Source organism: Dama dama, chromosome 1 (genome assembly GCF_033118175.1).
Source record: "Dama dama isolate Ldn47 chromosome 1, ASM3311817v1, whole genome shotgun sequence".
Lineage (NCBI taxonomy): Eukaryota > Metazoa > Chordata > Mammalia > Artiodactyla > Cervidae > Dama > Dama dama.
In genome coordinates, this window is record NC_083681.1 from 21,324,369 (window position 1) to 21,343,524 (window position 19,156).

Consider the following 19,156-nt stretch of genomic DNA (forward strand, 5'->3'; position numbering starts at 1 on the left):
CAAGAGAACACGTGTGAAGGAGCCGTTGTTTCAGCGTCTGTGACTTCACCTTGATTGAAGTGGGAAATAAGATGACAGGGCTCAGAGGAGCCCCCACTGGAAGGGGAATCTTGAGAACACCTCAGAGGACAAGAGATGTGATCTTCTGCTGAGATTTTTTTTTTTAAACCTAAGAGTGGTGTCAGTGAAAATTACTTTGGCAGGGATGTACTTAGGGAGTATTGAAGGGAGGAGATAAATTAAGAAACAAAAGTAATCTAAGCCTAAGGAAATGAAATATAGTAAGGGTCTCTCATGTGCATCTGACTTACTACATATATAATAACTCTCATAGGTTAGAGAGTAGTCCCTGATTGATTTTGCTCCATTCTTTTACACCAGGGACAGAAGTTAGGTTTTTGGTTAGTTGCTTCTTGTTGTTTAAGCAGATTGGTAAGAGTTTTTGTTAAATTTAATCTTTCAAACCTCTGGGGGCAATTGGGAAGATTTGAATTAATAATCTTATTTCGATGGTGGTGTTGTGAGGATCAAAAGAGATTGTAGATTGAAGGAGAACAAATCCATAGTAGGAGAAAGGTACCAGGAAGCCCGTTTGGATCACCCCTGACAAAGAGAATTGATGCCAACACCAGCGTGACAACCCACGTGTTTCACATTCATACCTCAGCAAACAGTTGAATTTTCAAATGTTAGAAAAGCCTCTGACACTGACAGATTTTAGTGTTATTGCTGAAGCCACGGTCAGTCACTGCACCCTGTGCTCAGTAGGTATTGCAGTGATCCGGGCAGCCTAGTACAGCTGTTCGCATTTTCTCTGCAACTGGGAGTGGACTGGGGCCCTGTGACTCAAAAAGGCAGGGGAGGGCCTCTTTTCACCTACAGATGTTTTAATGTGCTTATCAAGTTATCCAATACTAGCAACCAACATAGTCTAAATACCACAGCAGGATCTGATTAGCTTTTTCAGATCACTGCCTTTATTTGCTGTTTGCAAAAAAGCTTAATCCAGTGCTAGGGATCAGGCTTCCCGCTGAGCTTGTGGGTAGTTTTCTCTCATTCTTTGTGTTCACACTGGCAGGAATTAGTGAGAAGATCCCTCCTCCTCCTGAATTAAAGCTATAAAGTAGTAACTATAGTAGCAATGGGGAAAAAAGAGAAGAAAGAAAGTCCAAGGGAAAGAGGGACTGTCTGTTCATACTGAGGAGTGTCTTTTTTATATACAAAAGGGAAAAGGGTTCAACGTAAATTCATAAATATTGACCTCACTATCTCTAGTCAGTACATAGCTGACTGTAGAGTTTCATTTGGTTTTAGTCGTTAACAACTTTGCATGAATATATGTTATATTTTTTATCTTCATCTTGTTTAATCAAATTCAGTTTTACCAAAAGTCTATTTACTAACCATACTCATGGCCTTGATTTATCTTTCTTACCTTTTATTCATGAGATTTTTTTTTTAAAAGTACCACCACATCACCAAAAAAAGATAAAATTCTAACTTTTTTGATTCCTGTGATGTTCATATGCTTACCCAAGACATAAAATTTGAACTCTATGAAATTCACTTCATAATTTGCAATAAACATTAGAAATGCTTTATATTGATCTCTAGTGGCTGTATGAAATTAGGCCATGGGTGTAACGGTTGCAAAAACATTGCTGTAATGGTAGAAATGGTAGAAAATGGTAGAAATGGTAGAAAAAGAATAGTTCTTCCTTTAGAAATTAGTTTGATACTTAGAATCTAATCATTACATTTAGTTTAAAAATATTTCCAAAAATTTAAAAATTTTCTAACATTTTTGGAATGACGTACTTCCATGGAATATTAAGTTCTTTTTGAGGAAAAATGTCTATAGACAAACAATGACCTACAAACACCATACTTCATATTTTAGTTTTCTTTCTGGAAATACCAATAATTTTTAGGCTTTTAGTAGGCATACGGAATGTTTTTGGTGAGGTAACTGAAAAATTTTAACCGTATAGAGTATTTTTTCCTCTTATTTTGTAAATAGAAAGCATCTATCTGACTTACATTTGACTGAGCACAGTAAAGACAAGCCCAAGAGTCCCAGCCAATATTAACTTTTTTCTAAGTTTTCTCAGCTGGTCTTGTGAGTAGTGTCTATATTTGTGTGTGAAAAGAGAGATTGATTTAGATTGTTTGAGATTGTTTGGGGTGCTTTGGCCAAATTTTATACCTGTAGAGTGCTTGATTATATAATGGGAAAGCCTAACCTCTGCTTAAATGAGCTTATATCAGAAGATTGTATTTTAAGAGGAGCTTTCTGCCTTCACTCTTCTTATTTGCACTGGAATAAAAGAGGGTGTGTGTGTGTTTGTGTGTGTGTGTTCTGCGTCACATAAGCAAGTAGTAGGACAGCTCTAGATATTGTTTAGTAGGGAAATATTCTCACAACACCTGATGGTGTTTAAATTTTGATGAATTTTCATAATCAGAGACCACTCAAGATATAATTTATGCAGCTCTCAAAAGCAGATAGTCCATAACATTATAAAAAGAGTCTGGCTATCTTTGAAATAAATCAGGATAACAAACTTCCTCACTGACAGGGATGATTTTTGTATACTTGGTCCCCTTTAGAAATATTACAGTGTTTCTTCTTTGTAAATAACTTCTTTGTAACTTGTTCCTGAACTGAAATTTATACATCTTACAAATTTTATGAAATACAAATACAACACATAACATCATATTGTGTATTAAAACATAATGAAAGATTTTTCTTTAATTACATGATTAGTTTCGATAACAAAATAAGTTTACACTATTTGACATAAAGTGGGTCATTTTGGTGGTTTTAGATTGAAATTAAATAGTTTTGTCTAAGTATTCAGCTTAGATGACTCGCTTGGCACAAAGTTGGACCATACTTGCTTTATCTTACTACACTGTACTTCTAATGAACTTTTAAAAATCAGTTCTGTCTATAAGCTCTTAAACCTTTTTCTTTTGCAATCTTACTTTCATCATGTTTGCTTTATTGTCTTGCAACAAATCAACCAATACTTACAAATATTTTATATTCCCTAGTATTTCCAGGGAAGTAGTTCTACTCTAACCTCTGTCTCATTTCCGCTGTAAATCATTCTTAAAGAAAAGGGGTTACTGCAGTAGTTAATTACTACTTTGACACACCTCATTTTCTTTTTTTCTCAGAACCAAAAAACGAAAAGACTAGAGGATAGCCTCAACTTTTAGGAAACAGGCAACTTTTACTACTTTAAAATATAATTGTTTTCTTTGTTTTGTTTAAAAACAAGGAGGAAAAGCTGAAGCCTGCCCAAGCCAGGTGTCTGTTGTTGGCAGCCTGCTCCCTAATGACTGCTCTCCAAGAGCAGCTGCCTGCTAGTCAGCTTTGTATGGCCTATTGTTGCCACACACCCCCTCGTTAATACACAGGCTGCCCGGGGCAGACCCAAGAATGACATCAACTTGCTTATCTTAGAAACCTGCGGACCTGACGCAGGGTGCTGAGGTTGGCTTGCATCTGCCTGGCCGACTGATTGTGAGCTTTCTGGTCTGCGATTGGCTGTTACTCCACTCGGTAATAGGTTAAGCAAAGACATTGCCATTCCATCTGTTCACTCATTCATTGTTCTTCTTGCCTGCCTGGAAGTCTGCAGCTAAAACTGTGTTAAGGAGTTACTCCTGAAGCTGCTACAGAAGCCAATGTCTTTGTATTTTCCTGTGAACGTGAGTATATGGGCTGCTTAATGCCTTGGAAGTTAAACTTTGCTAAATATTCAGAATATTACTTTGAACTCTGTTAAGGACAGAATGCACCACAGATGAAAGGCTACAAATTGTTACATAGTGCCAAAATACCAGAAAATTTAATTCTTTCGGTAAAACATATCTGTGAAGCAGACTTTTTACATTTTTATATTCTGCAGTTATATAAATGATTACTTACAGTTTCATAAACATTTGCAAGACAGTAGGCATGTAAGTAAGCATTTGTACTTAAAGATAAGTTAAAATGTTATGGTATTTTGATAAACAGTGAATTTAGATTTTATCTTCTTGTCACATTCCTAGTTTCCTTAAGGTGTCACTGTTAGACCTAGATGCTTCAAAATGATAGTAAGATTTGATAGATTTTTCCATTGTCTTAAAAATCTAGCTTGGGGAGATGGATTACTATTAGATGTTTCATCTTGTTTCAGTTATGATGATTAAGCATTCATTTGCTTTGTCAGCAGTTTCAGGACTCGTGTATAGTTTCATGAGTTTCTTCCCACCTTTTTAATTTTTTTTTTTTTTTTGCTTGCATTAGTTTTAGATATGAGATTGAATATGTCACTTAGAGAACTGTTGCTTTCAAGAGATCTGTAATGGGGAAGGGAGGAGACAAAGACTTTCATCTATCAGTTGGGAGGGAAAGAAAGAGCATAAAGGGTTAAAAGGAGGTCTTCACTTCTCCCACATGCCCTATTGTGTGAGCATATGCGTAAGTCTATTGAAAGTTTTCGGAAGATGGGCAGGCCACCAGTTGCTGGCCTCCTGCAGTCCCAGTAGACATCTGTTGCCCCAGAGCATTAACCAATCTGTTCAAAGGGACATCCTTCTTTTGTTAGCTAGAGGGATGCAGACAACAGCACTCACTGAAATACAATGGGAATTAAATACACAGAGGCTACAGCAGTAGGTATTTATTACATATTCATTATTTTATTTTCATTGTTCTCCTACTATTACCATTTCGATAACAATCAGATCCTACTAGATGGCATTGTAACTCGATGTTACAAACAATTTGATTTAACAAGTTTATGGTCTAATATTCCTGATTAATATGATGCTCTTTAGAATATAAAAAAAAAATTTACTGGATTTGAGATAAAGGCTTATCTAAGTTATCTAATGAGAACTTTAAGGAAAGCTCACTAAATGGGGGAATCTTTGTGTATGCAGCAGATTTTTAGTAAATAGCCGTTGTATCATAAATCTGCTTTCAGCTAGTATAAAACTTTTTGGCAATTAAAATAATTATTTATACTTTATCATCAACAAAATTTGCGTGACATTTTAGTTCTTTTTTCAACATATAATATTATTTTATTAACTTACTAGGCCTTCAGCAAGAAACATTGTTCATTTCCAATACAATATTTGAAGGAAATCTAAAGCTCTGTAAGTGCAGAAATCTGTTTTTAGACCATTAAATGTTTCCTCAGTACCTTTTGTGTTCATGAATATAGTATATAAAGTCCAGTTATAATGGGTCTCTGGTATAGAGCCTAAAAGTTAAGCTGTATTCTTGGAGTTTTTTGATAACTGTGGGAATATAAACACTGACCTACTTTGTGTATGAGACTGCCTAGGCTGCTTCTTCATGAAATGAGGGAAAGGATTGGGGGCAGGAGGAGAAGGGGACAACAGAGGATGAGATGGTTGGATGGCATCACCGACTCAATGGACATGGGTTTGGGTGGACTCTGGGAGTTGGTGATGGACAGGGAGGCCTGGCGTGCTGCAATTCATGGGTCGCAAAGAGCCAGACATGACTGAACTGAACTGACTGACTCTTGTTAATAGATGATTAAATATGATTTATATGCGTTTGCATTTCAGTAACTGGCAAAACTTAAAAAGTTCATGGTTTAAAAATTAAGGAGAAAAATGTTTTCTTCCTTGCATGTAATAGTAAATTTTGTGATGTTTTTGGAGTCTTTGCTAATCATTTTCAAAATTATATTGGTCATTTTTAAGGCACTGAACAAAAATTAAGATCATATACCATTCTTTGTTCTAAGATGTCTTATAAAAAAAAAATTCCTTGTAAAGTTTTGCACATTGCATTACATTAAGAAGTACCACAGTCTATGAAACTATTTTTGTTGGCTTTTAAATTTTAAGAATAGCATTTAATTTTTTCTTGACTGGATTTCAAAATATTGCCAATTTTTCTTAGTGCCATATTCATTCAGGGCAATCTTTTACTAATTACAAGTGAATAAGAAAGCATTTTAGAGATTAAAGTTTTAAAAACCAAATCTTTACCATTTGGGTCAATAAAAATAAGTTATTTCAAATTTATATTATGTAATGGAGAAAGATATATGCATCTTATAGGTCTGGTAATTAAACTTATTTGTCATTATATGTACTATTTCATATTTAGCCTGTTGATTTATAGGAACTAAAAATTATTTAACTGCTTGCTTAGTACAAGATGACATTGGATAACTTTCTTTGAGGTAACCAATGAAATCTGGAAGATGAAGAGAGACCTGTCAGTGTGAAAAAAAGTTCAGCCAGAATATTTTAAAAGAAAAGTTATTTTGCCTAACAAAATTAGGTGTAAATTTTTTGAAGTAATGTAAATCAAGCTTACACTTATACCTAATATTAAAAATCACGTTAGCTTACTTGGAAACATTTTAGTTTCATAGTATATATAAATTATGTGAATTATCACAACCTAAAGGTGTGGTATTCACTCAGTACAAGTGAGTTTTATCTAGCTTAATATTATAAGAAGAAAACAACTGATAATACCATTTTATCCCTATGTAATCATTATAGTCCTATAATAAAATTACACAGCAGAGCAGATTTACATAGTGTTACCAATACTTTTAGTATGAGACTGAAAGTGATAACAGAAAAGATTTAAGTACATTTTTAGGCTGGTTAATTTTCAGTTTAAAAACTTTTTAATATCTGGTTTTACTTCTGTGACAAATGTGAAAATTCTTTAAACATAATATTTCATTCTAATGTTCCCCACTGACTGTATTTTCCATAAAGTGTTCATTTTGTTTAAAATGGTCCAAAAGAAAAACATTACAGCTCAATATTAAAATAATATTTCCTAGTTCAATTCAGGGATTTGGTCGGTGAATCATTATCTTGAAGAATTATCTCGCAACAGCACTTATGCAAAATCCAAACTTTAGGGGAGATCAAAAATGTTGCCCATTAAATACACTTCCTGCAGTCAGAGCAGATTGTGAGGTTTACAGAACAATGATGTCGGAGCTTCCAGATTGGTTTGGCAGCTGCATTGTTCTCAGAGGGTAAACCAGACGCACTTAAGTCCCAGTCTCTTTTATAGGCTTTTGTTCATACCAAATTATTCTTTCACTGTGCTAGCATTCATGATGGCACGTTAAAAGAGTGCCGCTTAGCAACCAGCTCTGGTTGCCAGGCAGCCCAGCTTCCAATAGGTTTTCCTTGTTTAAGATACTTTCGGTGGAAGCTCTACCAAGGCCACAATACAGATTTTTCTTTTTAACTGTATCCCTTTATTAGAATGCTGTTGTGATTTGTTGCTTGCATTATGGTGTCAGTATATTACAGTAGTTAATAAATCACTGACTATAAAGATTTGCTTTCAAAATCCCTTCCTTTAATTCTAATAATTGGGCTCATGCACATCCATATTAATAGAAAAAAATTGAAATGGATACAGCTTCATAATAGAGCAGATGTATATAGAGGTCTCCCAAGGAAAATTTCTTTTTTTATCATTTGTGCAATCAGAAGCAAAAAGAGGGTGATGTTTCTTTAAAAACTAATGAATGCCATATTAGAACAATGATGTTAAAGTTATCTGTCTTCTCAAGGGATAAGACCTGAAGAAACTCCCGTGGAAATGTGTAGGAGTTCTACACTGGAGGGATTTTAAGTGTACTGTTATCAAGCTAAAGATTCCATGGTCTCTTCTCTAGTATTTACCATAGGTAATATAATTTATTTCATTATGTAGAAATACTACACTCTGTAATAAGTTCACCAAATGCATTCAAATGTGCAGCTTCTTAGAAAATCACTTAGCATTTTCTCTTAGCATTTATATAATAGCTTCTTTCTACTGTAAATAAGATGTTGAGGAACTGTAGAATAAAATGTTTTTCCAATTTTCTTTTTTAGGTTATTTAAATAGGTGTTTTATGACAGTCTCAAATTCAGCTGCCATTGGCTTACTAATGTTAATCATGGATAGAACACTGAAATTGCCTTAATAAGTAAACTGCTGATGTGCATATAGTCCCTACAATGAAGCACAAGAGAAAATAATTTTATTTTGCTAACCTGTTCCTGGTAGAGAAATAATGATTAATCTCAACTGATTCTAAAGAAACTAGTAAAATGGCAAAAGCATTTTAAACATAAAAGCATTCCTGCATGGGGAAAGCAAAAGAAAAGATGACTTTAACCAAATGCAGATAGCAGTTAGGTAATTATCTAATGTGATACAGAAGTATTTTCTGCCATAAAATTCAAGAAATTAAGATAACATTTATTCAATTTTATTTTGAATAAACTCTATTCACTTATTCAATGTACTTAATTATCTGCTGCTAATGAAATATATTCCTATTATAACTATGCTAGAATGAGAGCTTTTCCCCCTGGAATGAAAGAGACTAGTCTTTGGCACTTAATAAGGGTAGCACAGTGTTGAGAGTTGTATTCTGTTACTGTGTTCAGGATTTGCAAAATTAAGATTATTAGGGCAAAACTATTCATCTCTTAAGTGGAATATAATTCACTTTTTTTTTTTTTTTTTTTACTATTTTTCTTTTTTTTTTTCATTTATTTTTATTAGTTGGAGGCTAATTACTTTACAATATTGTAGTGGTTTTTGCCATACATTGACATGAATCAGCCATGGATTTACATGTTTCACTTTGTAATTATTTCATTCCTTGTTGGCTCTTGTAGAATCTATGCTCTTTCACTACAGTACCTAAATTATTTTTGAAAGTCTTTAGATTAATCCAAATTAACAACTTTTAAATTATAGTAAGTTAATGTTTTCCTTTTCACATGGCTTTCTCTTTAAAAGAATGTTTGCAAATTTTTATGGATTCTTTTAGAAAAAATGTATATAACCTGTCATAGCACATCTAAAACATGCTTTTTTTTTTTTTAAATAATATTCTGTGTGTCACTGTAGAAACAGGCCTTTCTAACTCTGGGAAAATCTCTTCCATCTCGATTGAGAAACAGCATGATACTGTGGGGAAAGCATGGGTTTGGAAACCAGACAAAACTGGGTAAAAAAAATCCAGTTCCTCTACTTATTTACTTTGCTGCCTTGTAGGGAATACTTAGCCTTTCTAATTCCTAACGTCATTGTCTGAAAAAGACATGATACTATCTTGGAAAGGTGTTATGAGTGATGAGAGGATGCAGATAAAACAAAGTTGATATCCAGTAGTTTGATACTCTCTCCCAACTTCTTTATTGAACCAGAAATGAACCAGTAAATATGAAATTCTAAATATTCTACATTTTTCTCTAGGAATACGGGGTGCTTTGCATTCAAGAATACAGAAAAAACAGCAAAGTGGAGTCAAGTACACATAACAGCTTCATGGGCTTGAAGGATCATCTGGGGCATGACCCAGGCCACCTTTATGTGGAGAGCACTGACCCACATTTAAGTACATCTGTACCTTGGTCAATGGTAGAAAAACCAACAATGGATAAAGTTAATTCCGGGAAGGAAGAAAAAGAGGTGTCTGAAGAGAATGCGAGCTCTGGTGACTCTGAAGAAAGCACAAATTCTGATAATGAGTCAGAACAATTGAGTAGCATCTCAGTAGAGCCATGCTTATTAACCAAGACTCACAGACAGCTATGTAGGTCTCCCTGTTTAGAGCCTCACATACTCAAATGCAGTGAAATTTTGCAAGACTTTAAACCTGAAGAGTCCCAGCCATCCAAGGAAATGAAAAAACCCCCTGATGTGGTGCGAGAATACCAAACAAAACTGGAGTTTGCACTGAAGTTAGGTTATTCTGAAGAACAGGTTCAACTTGTGCTAAACAAACTTGGTACTGATGCTTTAATCAATGATATTCTGGGAGAACTTGTCAAACTTGGAAATAAAAGTGAGGCTGAACAAACAGTTAGTACACTTAACGTTATAATGCGGGAAACGTCTTCCCTGGAATCTCAGCGGTCTGAATCTCCGATGCAAGAGATTATAACAGATGATGGGGAAAATCTGAGACCGATAGTTATCGATGGCAGCAATGTGGCAATGAGGTAAGTGGGGAAATCTTCACTCATTATTACTAAACAATCTTTAAGACATACTTCTAATTTTGTGACCATTTCTCTTAATGTCAAAGTTGTTCTTCATCCCAGCATTAGCTTCCATATTTCTAATCATGTCTTTCTTAGTTCTCGCTCTTCCTTCCAAAGTGGTCAGCCATTCTCACCTCATTTGTCCCTAAATAAAAGACCTCCTTTTCCCCAGATATGTTTTCCCCCACTCATCTGGCTAACTTTACTATGGTATAAAAATTAACACATATCCCAGTATAAAGTTAAATATTAGTTTTAATTGAAGAACTTGAGTATGATTATATTGAACAGTTTTGGAACCTAGAGGGATAAATGGCCTATTTCTATACAAAGTCAAATAACCATAGGATAAAATCCCAGTTCTTTGAGAAGATTTTTTTTTTTAATTTGGGAACAAAGCCATAATTTCAGGTGCTTGTTTTTTGTTGTTGTTGTTATTGTTCCACTTAAGAAATGTAATTCAAAAATAATTTTTTAGGATTTTGATGGCTTACAATGTAAAGTGAGTGTAAATTCAATTTGTATATAGTTAACTGCCCACGATGTACAGAATACTGTGGGGATATAAAGATATATAAAGGTATCAGTTCTTCTTTCAGAAAGCTTAACATTTCATATATTGTTTCTCAAAGTGATCTGAGCATAACTACCAAAGAATCATTGGGGGAACTTGTGCTAACTTGTGTACATTCTAGAGCAGCGCTGTTCAATGGCACAATAAAAAATTAAACAAGGGAAATTAATATGAAAAACATTTTAGCTAGGCTAATATAGATAAAATATTATTATTTCAATGTATGTCCAATAAAAAAATTGTTAGAAATATTTTGGCATTCTTTCATATTAAGTATTAAAATTGGGTATCTTACACTTATAGCACATCTCAGTTCAGATTAACCATACTACAAATGCTTAATTTTTAGCCTGTGTCTACATATTAGACAGTGTAGTTCTAGAAACTACCAAGTCCACACATAGACCTACCAAGTCTAGATCAAGGTATAGCCCAGCCATCTCCTTTTCTAACAAATACCCCCACTGATAATGGTGCCTACTGAAATTTGAGAACCACTGTTTTTTAGGTGTTAGCAAGTATTTCTGCATAGGGTATGAGAAGGACTAACTTGTAATCCTCAAAATAATACTGCTTCCACTTGATGGAAAGGTTATCTTTCATTTATAAGCAAATTTGCCGCAGGTAAAATGTAATTCATCTCCAAATATGTCTGACTTCAGAGTCTATACATTTTTCATCATCTAATGAAAGGTAAAAAGCAAGTTAAAAATGTTCAAGTCAGATTTTCCAAAAAACCTCAAATACCAAGCTAGAGAGTTTAAACTTGGCTCTGAGCCACAGGTAACTGACAATTTTTGAGGAGGGAAATGTCAAGAGTAGAGCTGTGCCTTAAACTGATAATCTGGCCATGATATTTATAGTGGATTATAGGAGGCAGGCGATCAAGTTGGATGCAAACAACATTTTCTAATGGAGTAAAAAGGGCCTTAAGTATCATAAAGGTATGATGTGTACATACAACTTTGAGAAGTCCTTCAGCAAAGTAATCTCTGTTGTTTAATCTTTCCCACACTTCGCCATGAAATGATTTTTTTTTCTTTTTTTTTGGAGCTCTTTTTATTTTTTTTTTTTAACTGTTTAACAAGTACCTCAGCAGAGTGATAATGAGTAAAGCCGAAACACCATGGAAGCGCCAAGCAAGCAAGTAATGAAGGAAGGCAGCCTAGAGAAACACTTGCCGCCATAGTCACATGCAGCTAAAAGCAGCAGAGCGGGTTTTAACAAAATACATTTTCCAGGGCTCAACTCTGACTCAGAAGTGTATGATAGAGCTCAAATAACTCTACACTATTTTTTAAGTGCCCAGGTATTTCTGATGCTTAGTCAGTGTTGAGAACCATTCATCATGAAAAGTATGGATAGCAATAGGTCGGGAGGTGGAAAAAACTGATGATCCAGGGAAAGAGTAGTTTAGAAAATACCAGTCTAAGTAGTGCTAGTAAAACCAAGACACACACAAATGCCATCAAAGAAGAGGCTTTAAGGAGAAAATATCCTGTGGGTAGAACTGAAAACAGATCAAGGACATGACAGCCAGGAAGTCATTGTCTTCAAGAGCCATGTGGTACTGAAGATAGAAACCCAGTTACAGTATGTCAAGAAACGAAGGAATAGAGCTACACTGTTATTCTAGCAAGGTGACAGAGGAAGGGAAGGAAGAGGAGGAGTTGGGAAATGACTTTTTAGTTTTACATAAAATGAAACTCTATCAGCTGAGGGGCTTGGGAGAAAGTTCACAACAGCAATCATATGAGAGTTCACTTTGTGAAGCAGAGTTCTCTGAAGGAGGAGACAAGAAACACGCAAGTGGAGAATTTGGCATTGGAGGTAAAGGCACTTTGGGGTTGTCAGCAGAACAACCTGGAGGGGAGAAACAGCATCAAAGCCCATAGAAGTGAATTCTTTTTAAATGGATGTCCTTTAGATAAATGATGTCACAGTTGAATCAACTCACATGATTGAAATCTAGTTCCCAGTGGCAATTGAAAAGTACTTTGATAACTGAAAATCTGCATAAAACTCTAAATTTTATGTATCCCAGATGATGAGATACAAAAATAAATGGCATAAAGGAGGCATTTCAAACAATCTATTATATATAATTATTGAAAACACACTTGTACCCCCGCGCTATTTGGGCCTCATTCTGTTCCTTTTACTATAAAGATGGAACAATGCAGATTCAGTTCTCACCTCCATCATATATTTTCTTCCATCACATAAACTGAGATGCTTCATTTCAGGAGAGAACAACTTGACAGGAAATTTTTATTATAGCAGCATTATACTGTAAGTCACAATGAAATGTTGTGCCATGCCCATAACTTTGAAAGTGCCAGAACTTATGGAAATTTACAGTAAACTTTTACATTCTGCCACTTATGAGATCTGCATAAAGTTAAAAAGTCATTTAGAAATGCATATCTACTTCAGATTCAAAATCTTAATTTTAACAAAAATGCAGAGAGATTTTACCCATTTTCTGTTGTATAAAATATAACAAACATGCTTTTACTTTTTAACCTAACATCCTACTCATGGTACTTTAGCAAACCTGTTATATAATAAATTTACACACACAATAAATTATAGTAGGTAAATGTGAGGGTAAGTTAAGAATACAGTATTACTTTATTTCCTTTCTGATTTCTCAAGCAGATATATTCCATATGTAAGATGAATATATTTTAATTTCATTTAAATGCTAGTAATAGAACTGATATAAATGACTCTTTAGATGTAAATTAAAAGTAGGAAAGAAAGGCACTTTATTAAAATTACCAAAATGGGCTTTTAAAAAAGTTCTCTACACACTATCTTTGTGATTCTGAGTAACTTGTTTAAACTGTCCAATCTCAGTTTTCAGGATTCTAAAAAGGGGGGAACTCTTATCTTGCAGGCTTCTTATTAGAATTAAAGATAATCAGTACCGAGTGCCTGGCATGTAATAGGTGCTCAGTAAATTACATTTATTATCATTAAAAAGATTATCATTAAAAAGCTAGATTCTGCATTTTAATCCAGAATATAGTAACTAATGTAATGAAAACTTACTTGTTTCAGTTTTTTTATTCAACGTTTCAGTTCAGTTCAGTCACTTAGTCGTGTCTGACTCTTTGCAGCCCCATGGACTGCAGCACGCCAGGCCTCCCTGTCCATCACCAACTCCCGGGGCTTGCTCAAACTCAGATCCATCAAGTCTCGATGATGCCATGCAACCATCTCATCCTCTGTCGTCCCCTTCTCCTCCCACCTTCAATCTTTCCCAGCATCAGCATCTTTTCTAATGAGTCAGTTCTTCACATCAGATGGCCAAAGTATTGGAGCTTCAGCTTCAGCATCAGTCCTTCCAATGAATATTCAGGACTGATCTCCTTTAGAGTTGACTGGTTGAATCTCCTTGCAGTCCAAGGGACTCTCAAGAGTCTTTTCCAACACCAGAGAATTATGTTGAATTATGTGTTAATTCAGTGTTTAACCCATAGCAATTTAGCAGTTCATCTTGTTCTTATGAACCTATAGGTATATTTTAATTCTTCATATTTATATCATCAGTTTTCTTCAATGATTTCTATTTGTTTCATAAAGGAGGCTCAGGCTCTTAGATCTGGGTGAACCCAAAACTGCCTGGGAATGAGTCCTATAACTGCAATATACAGCATGGTTCCCAGAATTGCAGGGATCCTGTGTTGCTTTGCAGGAAGCATACTTCTTTCAACTTATTAATATCCTCTTAAAAATGTGCCACACTGATAGAAGTTCTGGGTAAGTTTCTTAAATAAGCAATTCACCCAAAATTGACAAATATTCAAAAATAGAAGAGAGTAAACTAATAAGTTTAGCAAAAGCCCTAAACTTTTGTACCAAAGTACTTGATTTCTGAAATATAAAATAGAATGAAATTAATACTCAGTGAAGCTGGACTAACTAGCAATTACTGACAAAAAGGTGCAGTTAATTCTTCAAAAGCTAAAAAAAAAAAACAAAAAACCCTCTCAATAATTTTGCAAATTGGTCATTCAGCAAATAGGCCTCTTTCCATAGTAGGGCAGATACTTGGTAAGTATACCATGAAGTGTATCAGTTCAGTTCAGTTGCTCAGTCGTGGCCAACTCTTTGCAACCCCATGGACTGCAGCACGCCAGGCCTCCCTATCCATCACCAACTCTTGGAGCTTACTCAAATTCATGTCCATCAAGTTGGTGATGCCATCCAACCATCTCATCCTCTGTCATCCCCTTCTCCTCCTACCTTCAATCTTTCCCAGCATCAGGGTCTTTTCAAATGAGTGAAGTTATACTCTAGATACAGACACAAAAATAAAGCATAAGCAATATTTATCATACTTCTAAAATGAAATTCTAAATGATACTGTGATTTTTATTTCCTCCAAGTAGCTTTACCATTCTTCAAATTCTGATTCTGTTAAGCCTGTGGTAGTTCAGCAGTGGAGTATAGAATTATTGTCTATCCACATGTATCAGATAGTTTAAATTTGTTTTTCCTTAAATGAGTCCAGTGTTTTTATTTGCCTGTGGTTTTAGGTTCAGATGACATTTCCTGCCATTAACAAAGTACCATCTTGGGAACCATCAGGGAAGGGAGTGTAAGTTGGATGTCAGTGCTCTTAGATTCCTAAAAGTTTTTGATTTCTTCAGTATGCTTTCATGACCTAGTCACTGGACTTCATTAAAACTGTATCTCCATATTCTCCTTTCAGTTCAGTTCAGTTCAGTCACGCAGTCGTGTCCGACTCTTTGCGACCCCATGAATCGCAGCACGCCAGGCCTCCCTGTCCATCACCAATCCTGGAATCTACCCAAACCCATCAAGTCGGTTGATGCCATCCAGCCATCTCATCCTCTGTCATCCCCTTCTCCTCCTGCCCCCAATCCCTCCCAGCATCAGGGTCTTTTCCAATGAGTCAACTCTTTGCATGAAGTGGCCAAAGTACTGGTGTTTCAGCTTCAGCATCAGTCCTTCCAAAGAACACCCAGGACTGATCTCCTTGCAGTCCAAGGGACTCTCAAGAGTCTTCTCCAGCACCATAGTTCAAAAGCATCAATTTTTCAGCACTCAGCTTTCTTCACAGTCCTTGCTTCTACCAAATATATAAAATAAGAGTGGTGAACAAGAAAAAAACCCAGAGCCTCGTTACTACCTCTATGCCATGTGCAGCACAGATTCTCCCGTTTCATGGAATAGAAGCTAGGTGCCGCCGCCTTCTCCATTTGATATGAACAAACTGTTGAAACTCCTCCTCACTGCTACTCCCCTATCATTGCAAGTCTCTCTTGGTCAGTAAATCCAGGCTTTTGGTTTTAGCTCAAATCTCCTAACTGATGGGCAGGCCTTGTTGCTGCATGTTTGTGTAGAGTATTAGGAAGATATTTTCTTTGCTAAAAATCTTAGGAGGGCCATTTTTGACCAATAGGATCCCTTCCTGTATTGCCTCTATGTTTACATTTACCTTTAAGAAAGTTCACTCTGTAGAGAAATTAAGAGAAGGATTTGAGCACTAAGACTGCAGACAAGGACACCTATTGATTTTGAAAATACACACAGAAGTTAAATTGTGGACAACTTCTGGCAAAAGAACTAAGAATATTGCTTTTGTATCCCAATCTAATGGCAGAGAATACAGACATAAAACAACCATCTGCTTGATCCCTACCCATCGAAAAGACTTGTCTTAGAAACCAGCTGGTGTGGCATATATCTGAATCTTACCTGGGGTGTAGAACAGCACTCCAGGTGAGTCACTGAAGTCATTTTCTTAAAGTCTGGACAGATACAGAGTCAGACTATGAACAGAAAAATGTCCAAGTTGTGTTAACTTTTCTTTATATCAAGAATAGTGGACTAAGCTTACATATTTATAAAATACAAGCAGAATTTAGCAGTGTTTATAAATAGGATTTATTTATAGATTAATCTTTCTAAAGGCACAAAGGCTTTTATGTATCTAATCTGACTTGTGAAAGCTATATGGACTTGAGAACTCTTTTCAGTGTGAATTTGAATATTGAAGTCTATCTAGTCTAGGCTCCATAATTTGCCTTCAGTTGTTGGGTGGGTTTGCCATCCTATTGCCTATTTACCATTTTAGGACAGCCCATTTTAGTATAGCCTTGTTTACCGTTTTAGTATACAGGGCTATACTAAATCCTCCTGGACACCTAATCCAAGTTTTTGGCTTAGATTACAGATGTGAGACTGCAACTTGCCAGGGTTCAGTCAAAGTTGATTTTGGTTCTCAACAAAACGTCTCAAAATTATGTTCAGTGGACCTGCATAGTCCAATGTGGTGACTACTGGCTACATGTGGCTGTTGAGCTTTTGAAATGTGCCTAATCCAAATTGAGATAGTCTGTAAATGTAAAATACATACCAGATTTTGAAAACCTAGTACAAAAATATGTGAAATATATCAACAATTTTCACGCTGAATATGTATAAAAATGATAATTTTTGAAGCATTGAGTTAAATGAAATACATTACTAAAATTAATTTCACCTACTTTTTACTTTTTAAAAGGTAATTTTAAATTATATTTGTGGTTCACATCATACTTCTATTGGACAGCTTCTCAGTGAAATGTTTTTTAAGTCTCAACTTAGTAAGGGCTTAACATCAATTAAAGGACAGCTTAATTTCCCTCTGGATGACTGTCAGCGTCATAGGTTCTGTTTAAGGCTAGTTGGCAGTGTCCCATTTCTCTTATTGTTTTAAAGAAAATCCTAGGTACTGCAAAAAGAATCAGAGAATCAGAACTCGTTTTTTCTGTTGTTTGATTATATCAGGGTGGAGTCCGACAAAGACAGATACTAGTTCTATTCCACCGCATCTCTTTATAAGCCTAAGTGTGTCTTCCGTGTGTCATCAGTCAGTAATTTTAATAGATGGTCAGTAAATGGTCAGTAAACTTTCCTGTTATCTCATATGTGCTTATTTAAACCTTAACCTAGGAAATAGCAATGTTAATAATCCCATTACATATGAATAAAGTTATTGGTAATTATAAATCACCTAACTAGTGATTATAAGAAATGGGGACAGTCACCCAATTATAATAGGAAAAAGTGTTTCAGGTTTTACATTTCTGCATCTACTTTACAGACACGTTCTCTTCATCTTTAGACTAATGACCCACTTGGATCTAGATTAGCTAGATGTGCTTCTTATTATTAATTCTGTCTTCAAATTGTGAACCTTATAAAGTGAGGAAATCTTTCTACTTCCCTTTTTCCTAATCCTTTCCCATTCTCAAAACTTTTGGTCACATGCCCCGTGTCCACCAACTGGAGGGTAAGAGTAAACTATTTCATGTTAAGATTTCCATTGTCATTTTGGTGTTGAAATTTTCATTGTCCTAAATCAGTGATTTTGTCAGACTTTTATTTTCCTTTAAAGCAGTACAATCCTGCAAATCTTAAAAGGAAGCCCACTATTTAAAACGAACAAAGGTAGAAGAGGGTGCTGTGTTTCCCACTTAAAAATTCCCTTCATTGCTCCCTACAAAGGCCTCTGAGCCACACTGTGGGATTTCTATTTAGGACACAACTTGATAAACTTGATCAAGCTATCTGCAACAAGGGAGCATAGATTTCTAGTTAGGACACAACTTGATCAACTTTGATCAAGTTATTTGCAACAAGGGAGCATTTTCTGGGTGTATTGCCTCCTGACCACTAGGTTTAGGTTCAAAGTGATCTTTGTGTAGTGGGAGGGAGATCAGAGAATAGAAGTTGAATAGCTACAAGAGTGACAAAATCGGCATAAATCACTCTTTGAGCCTTGAATATAAAAGTTCTAGATGCCCATGAGTCAGCATATGGAATTATAGATTTTTAAATACAATATGAAATTTAATTAGACTACAGTGATAGGAAAGAACATATTCTCTTGTTTGCATATTGAAGATGATATCCAGCTGCACTCCTGTTTCCCTGTTTAAGGAAAATGGGATAAATGTGGGAGAATTTCTTCTTAACAATCGTTTAACACTGATAATGCATTAGTATTTGAAAGCATTGCTTAAAATTAAAATCTATTTTCACATATTCAACATGATTTGTGTGCAATGAGGCATAAAAATTGAAAAATTAGTCTTCAAATATTTGAAGAGCACCTAGGTATGTTAATAATTTAGTATTCAATAAATATTTATTATTATTATATTAATATATTAAGTTAACTATATCTAAACTTGAAGGACTTAGGACTTTCAGTACTAAAGATTCAAATATGGTTTTCTAGTTTAAAAGGATACATTTTACTCATATTTTTCACTGTAAGTACTTCACTGACAAACTTGTATCCTTACCATTATATGTAGCTGATTCCCTGGTGGCTCAGACGGTAAAGCGTCTGCCCACGATACGGGAGACCCAGATTTGATCCCTGGGTCGGGAAGATCCCCCGGAAAAGAAAGTGGCAACCCACTCCAGTACGCTTGCCTAGAAAGTTCCATGGATGGAGGAGCCTGGTGGGCTACAGTC

General features: G+C 35.3%; 1 protein-coding gene across 3 annotated transcripts in view; it reads left to right on the top strand.

Moving 5' to 3' along the window:
• The window catches only part of ZC3H12C (zinc finger CCCH-type containing 12C), a 72,795-nt gene that overhangs the window by 28,450 nt on the left and 25,189 nt on the right, over window positions 1–19,156 (top strand). For 2 of the 3 annotated variants that reach the window (XM_061144383.1, XM_061144366.1), the window contains exon 2: window positions 9,287–10,035. In XM_061144383.1, the coding sequence (XP_061000366.1) occupies window positions 9,359–10,035 (677 nt within the window). In that variant the 5' untranslated portion in view covers window positions 9,287–9,358. Of the gene's footprint in view, window positions 1–7,601; window positions 7,719–9,286; window positions 10,036–19,156 lie in introns of those variants that run through there. The other variant, XM_061144374.1, reaches the window with a different exon arrangement.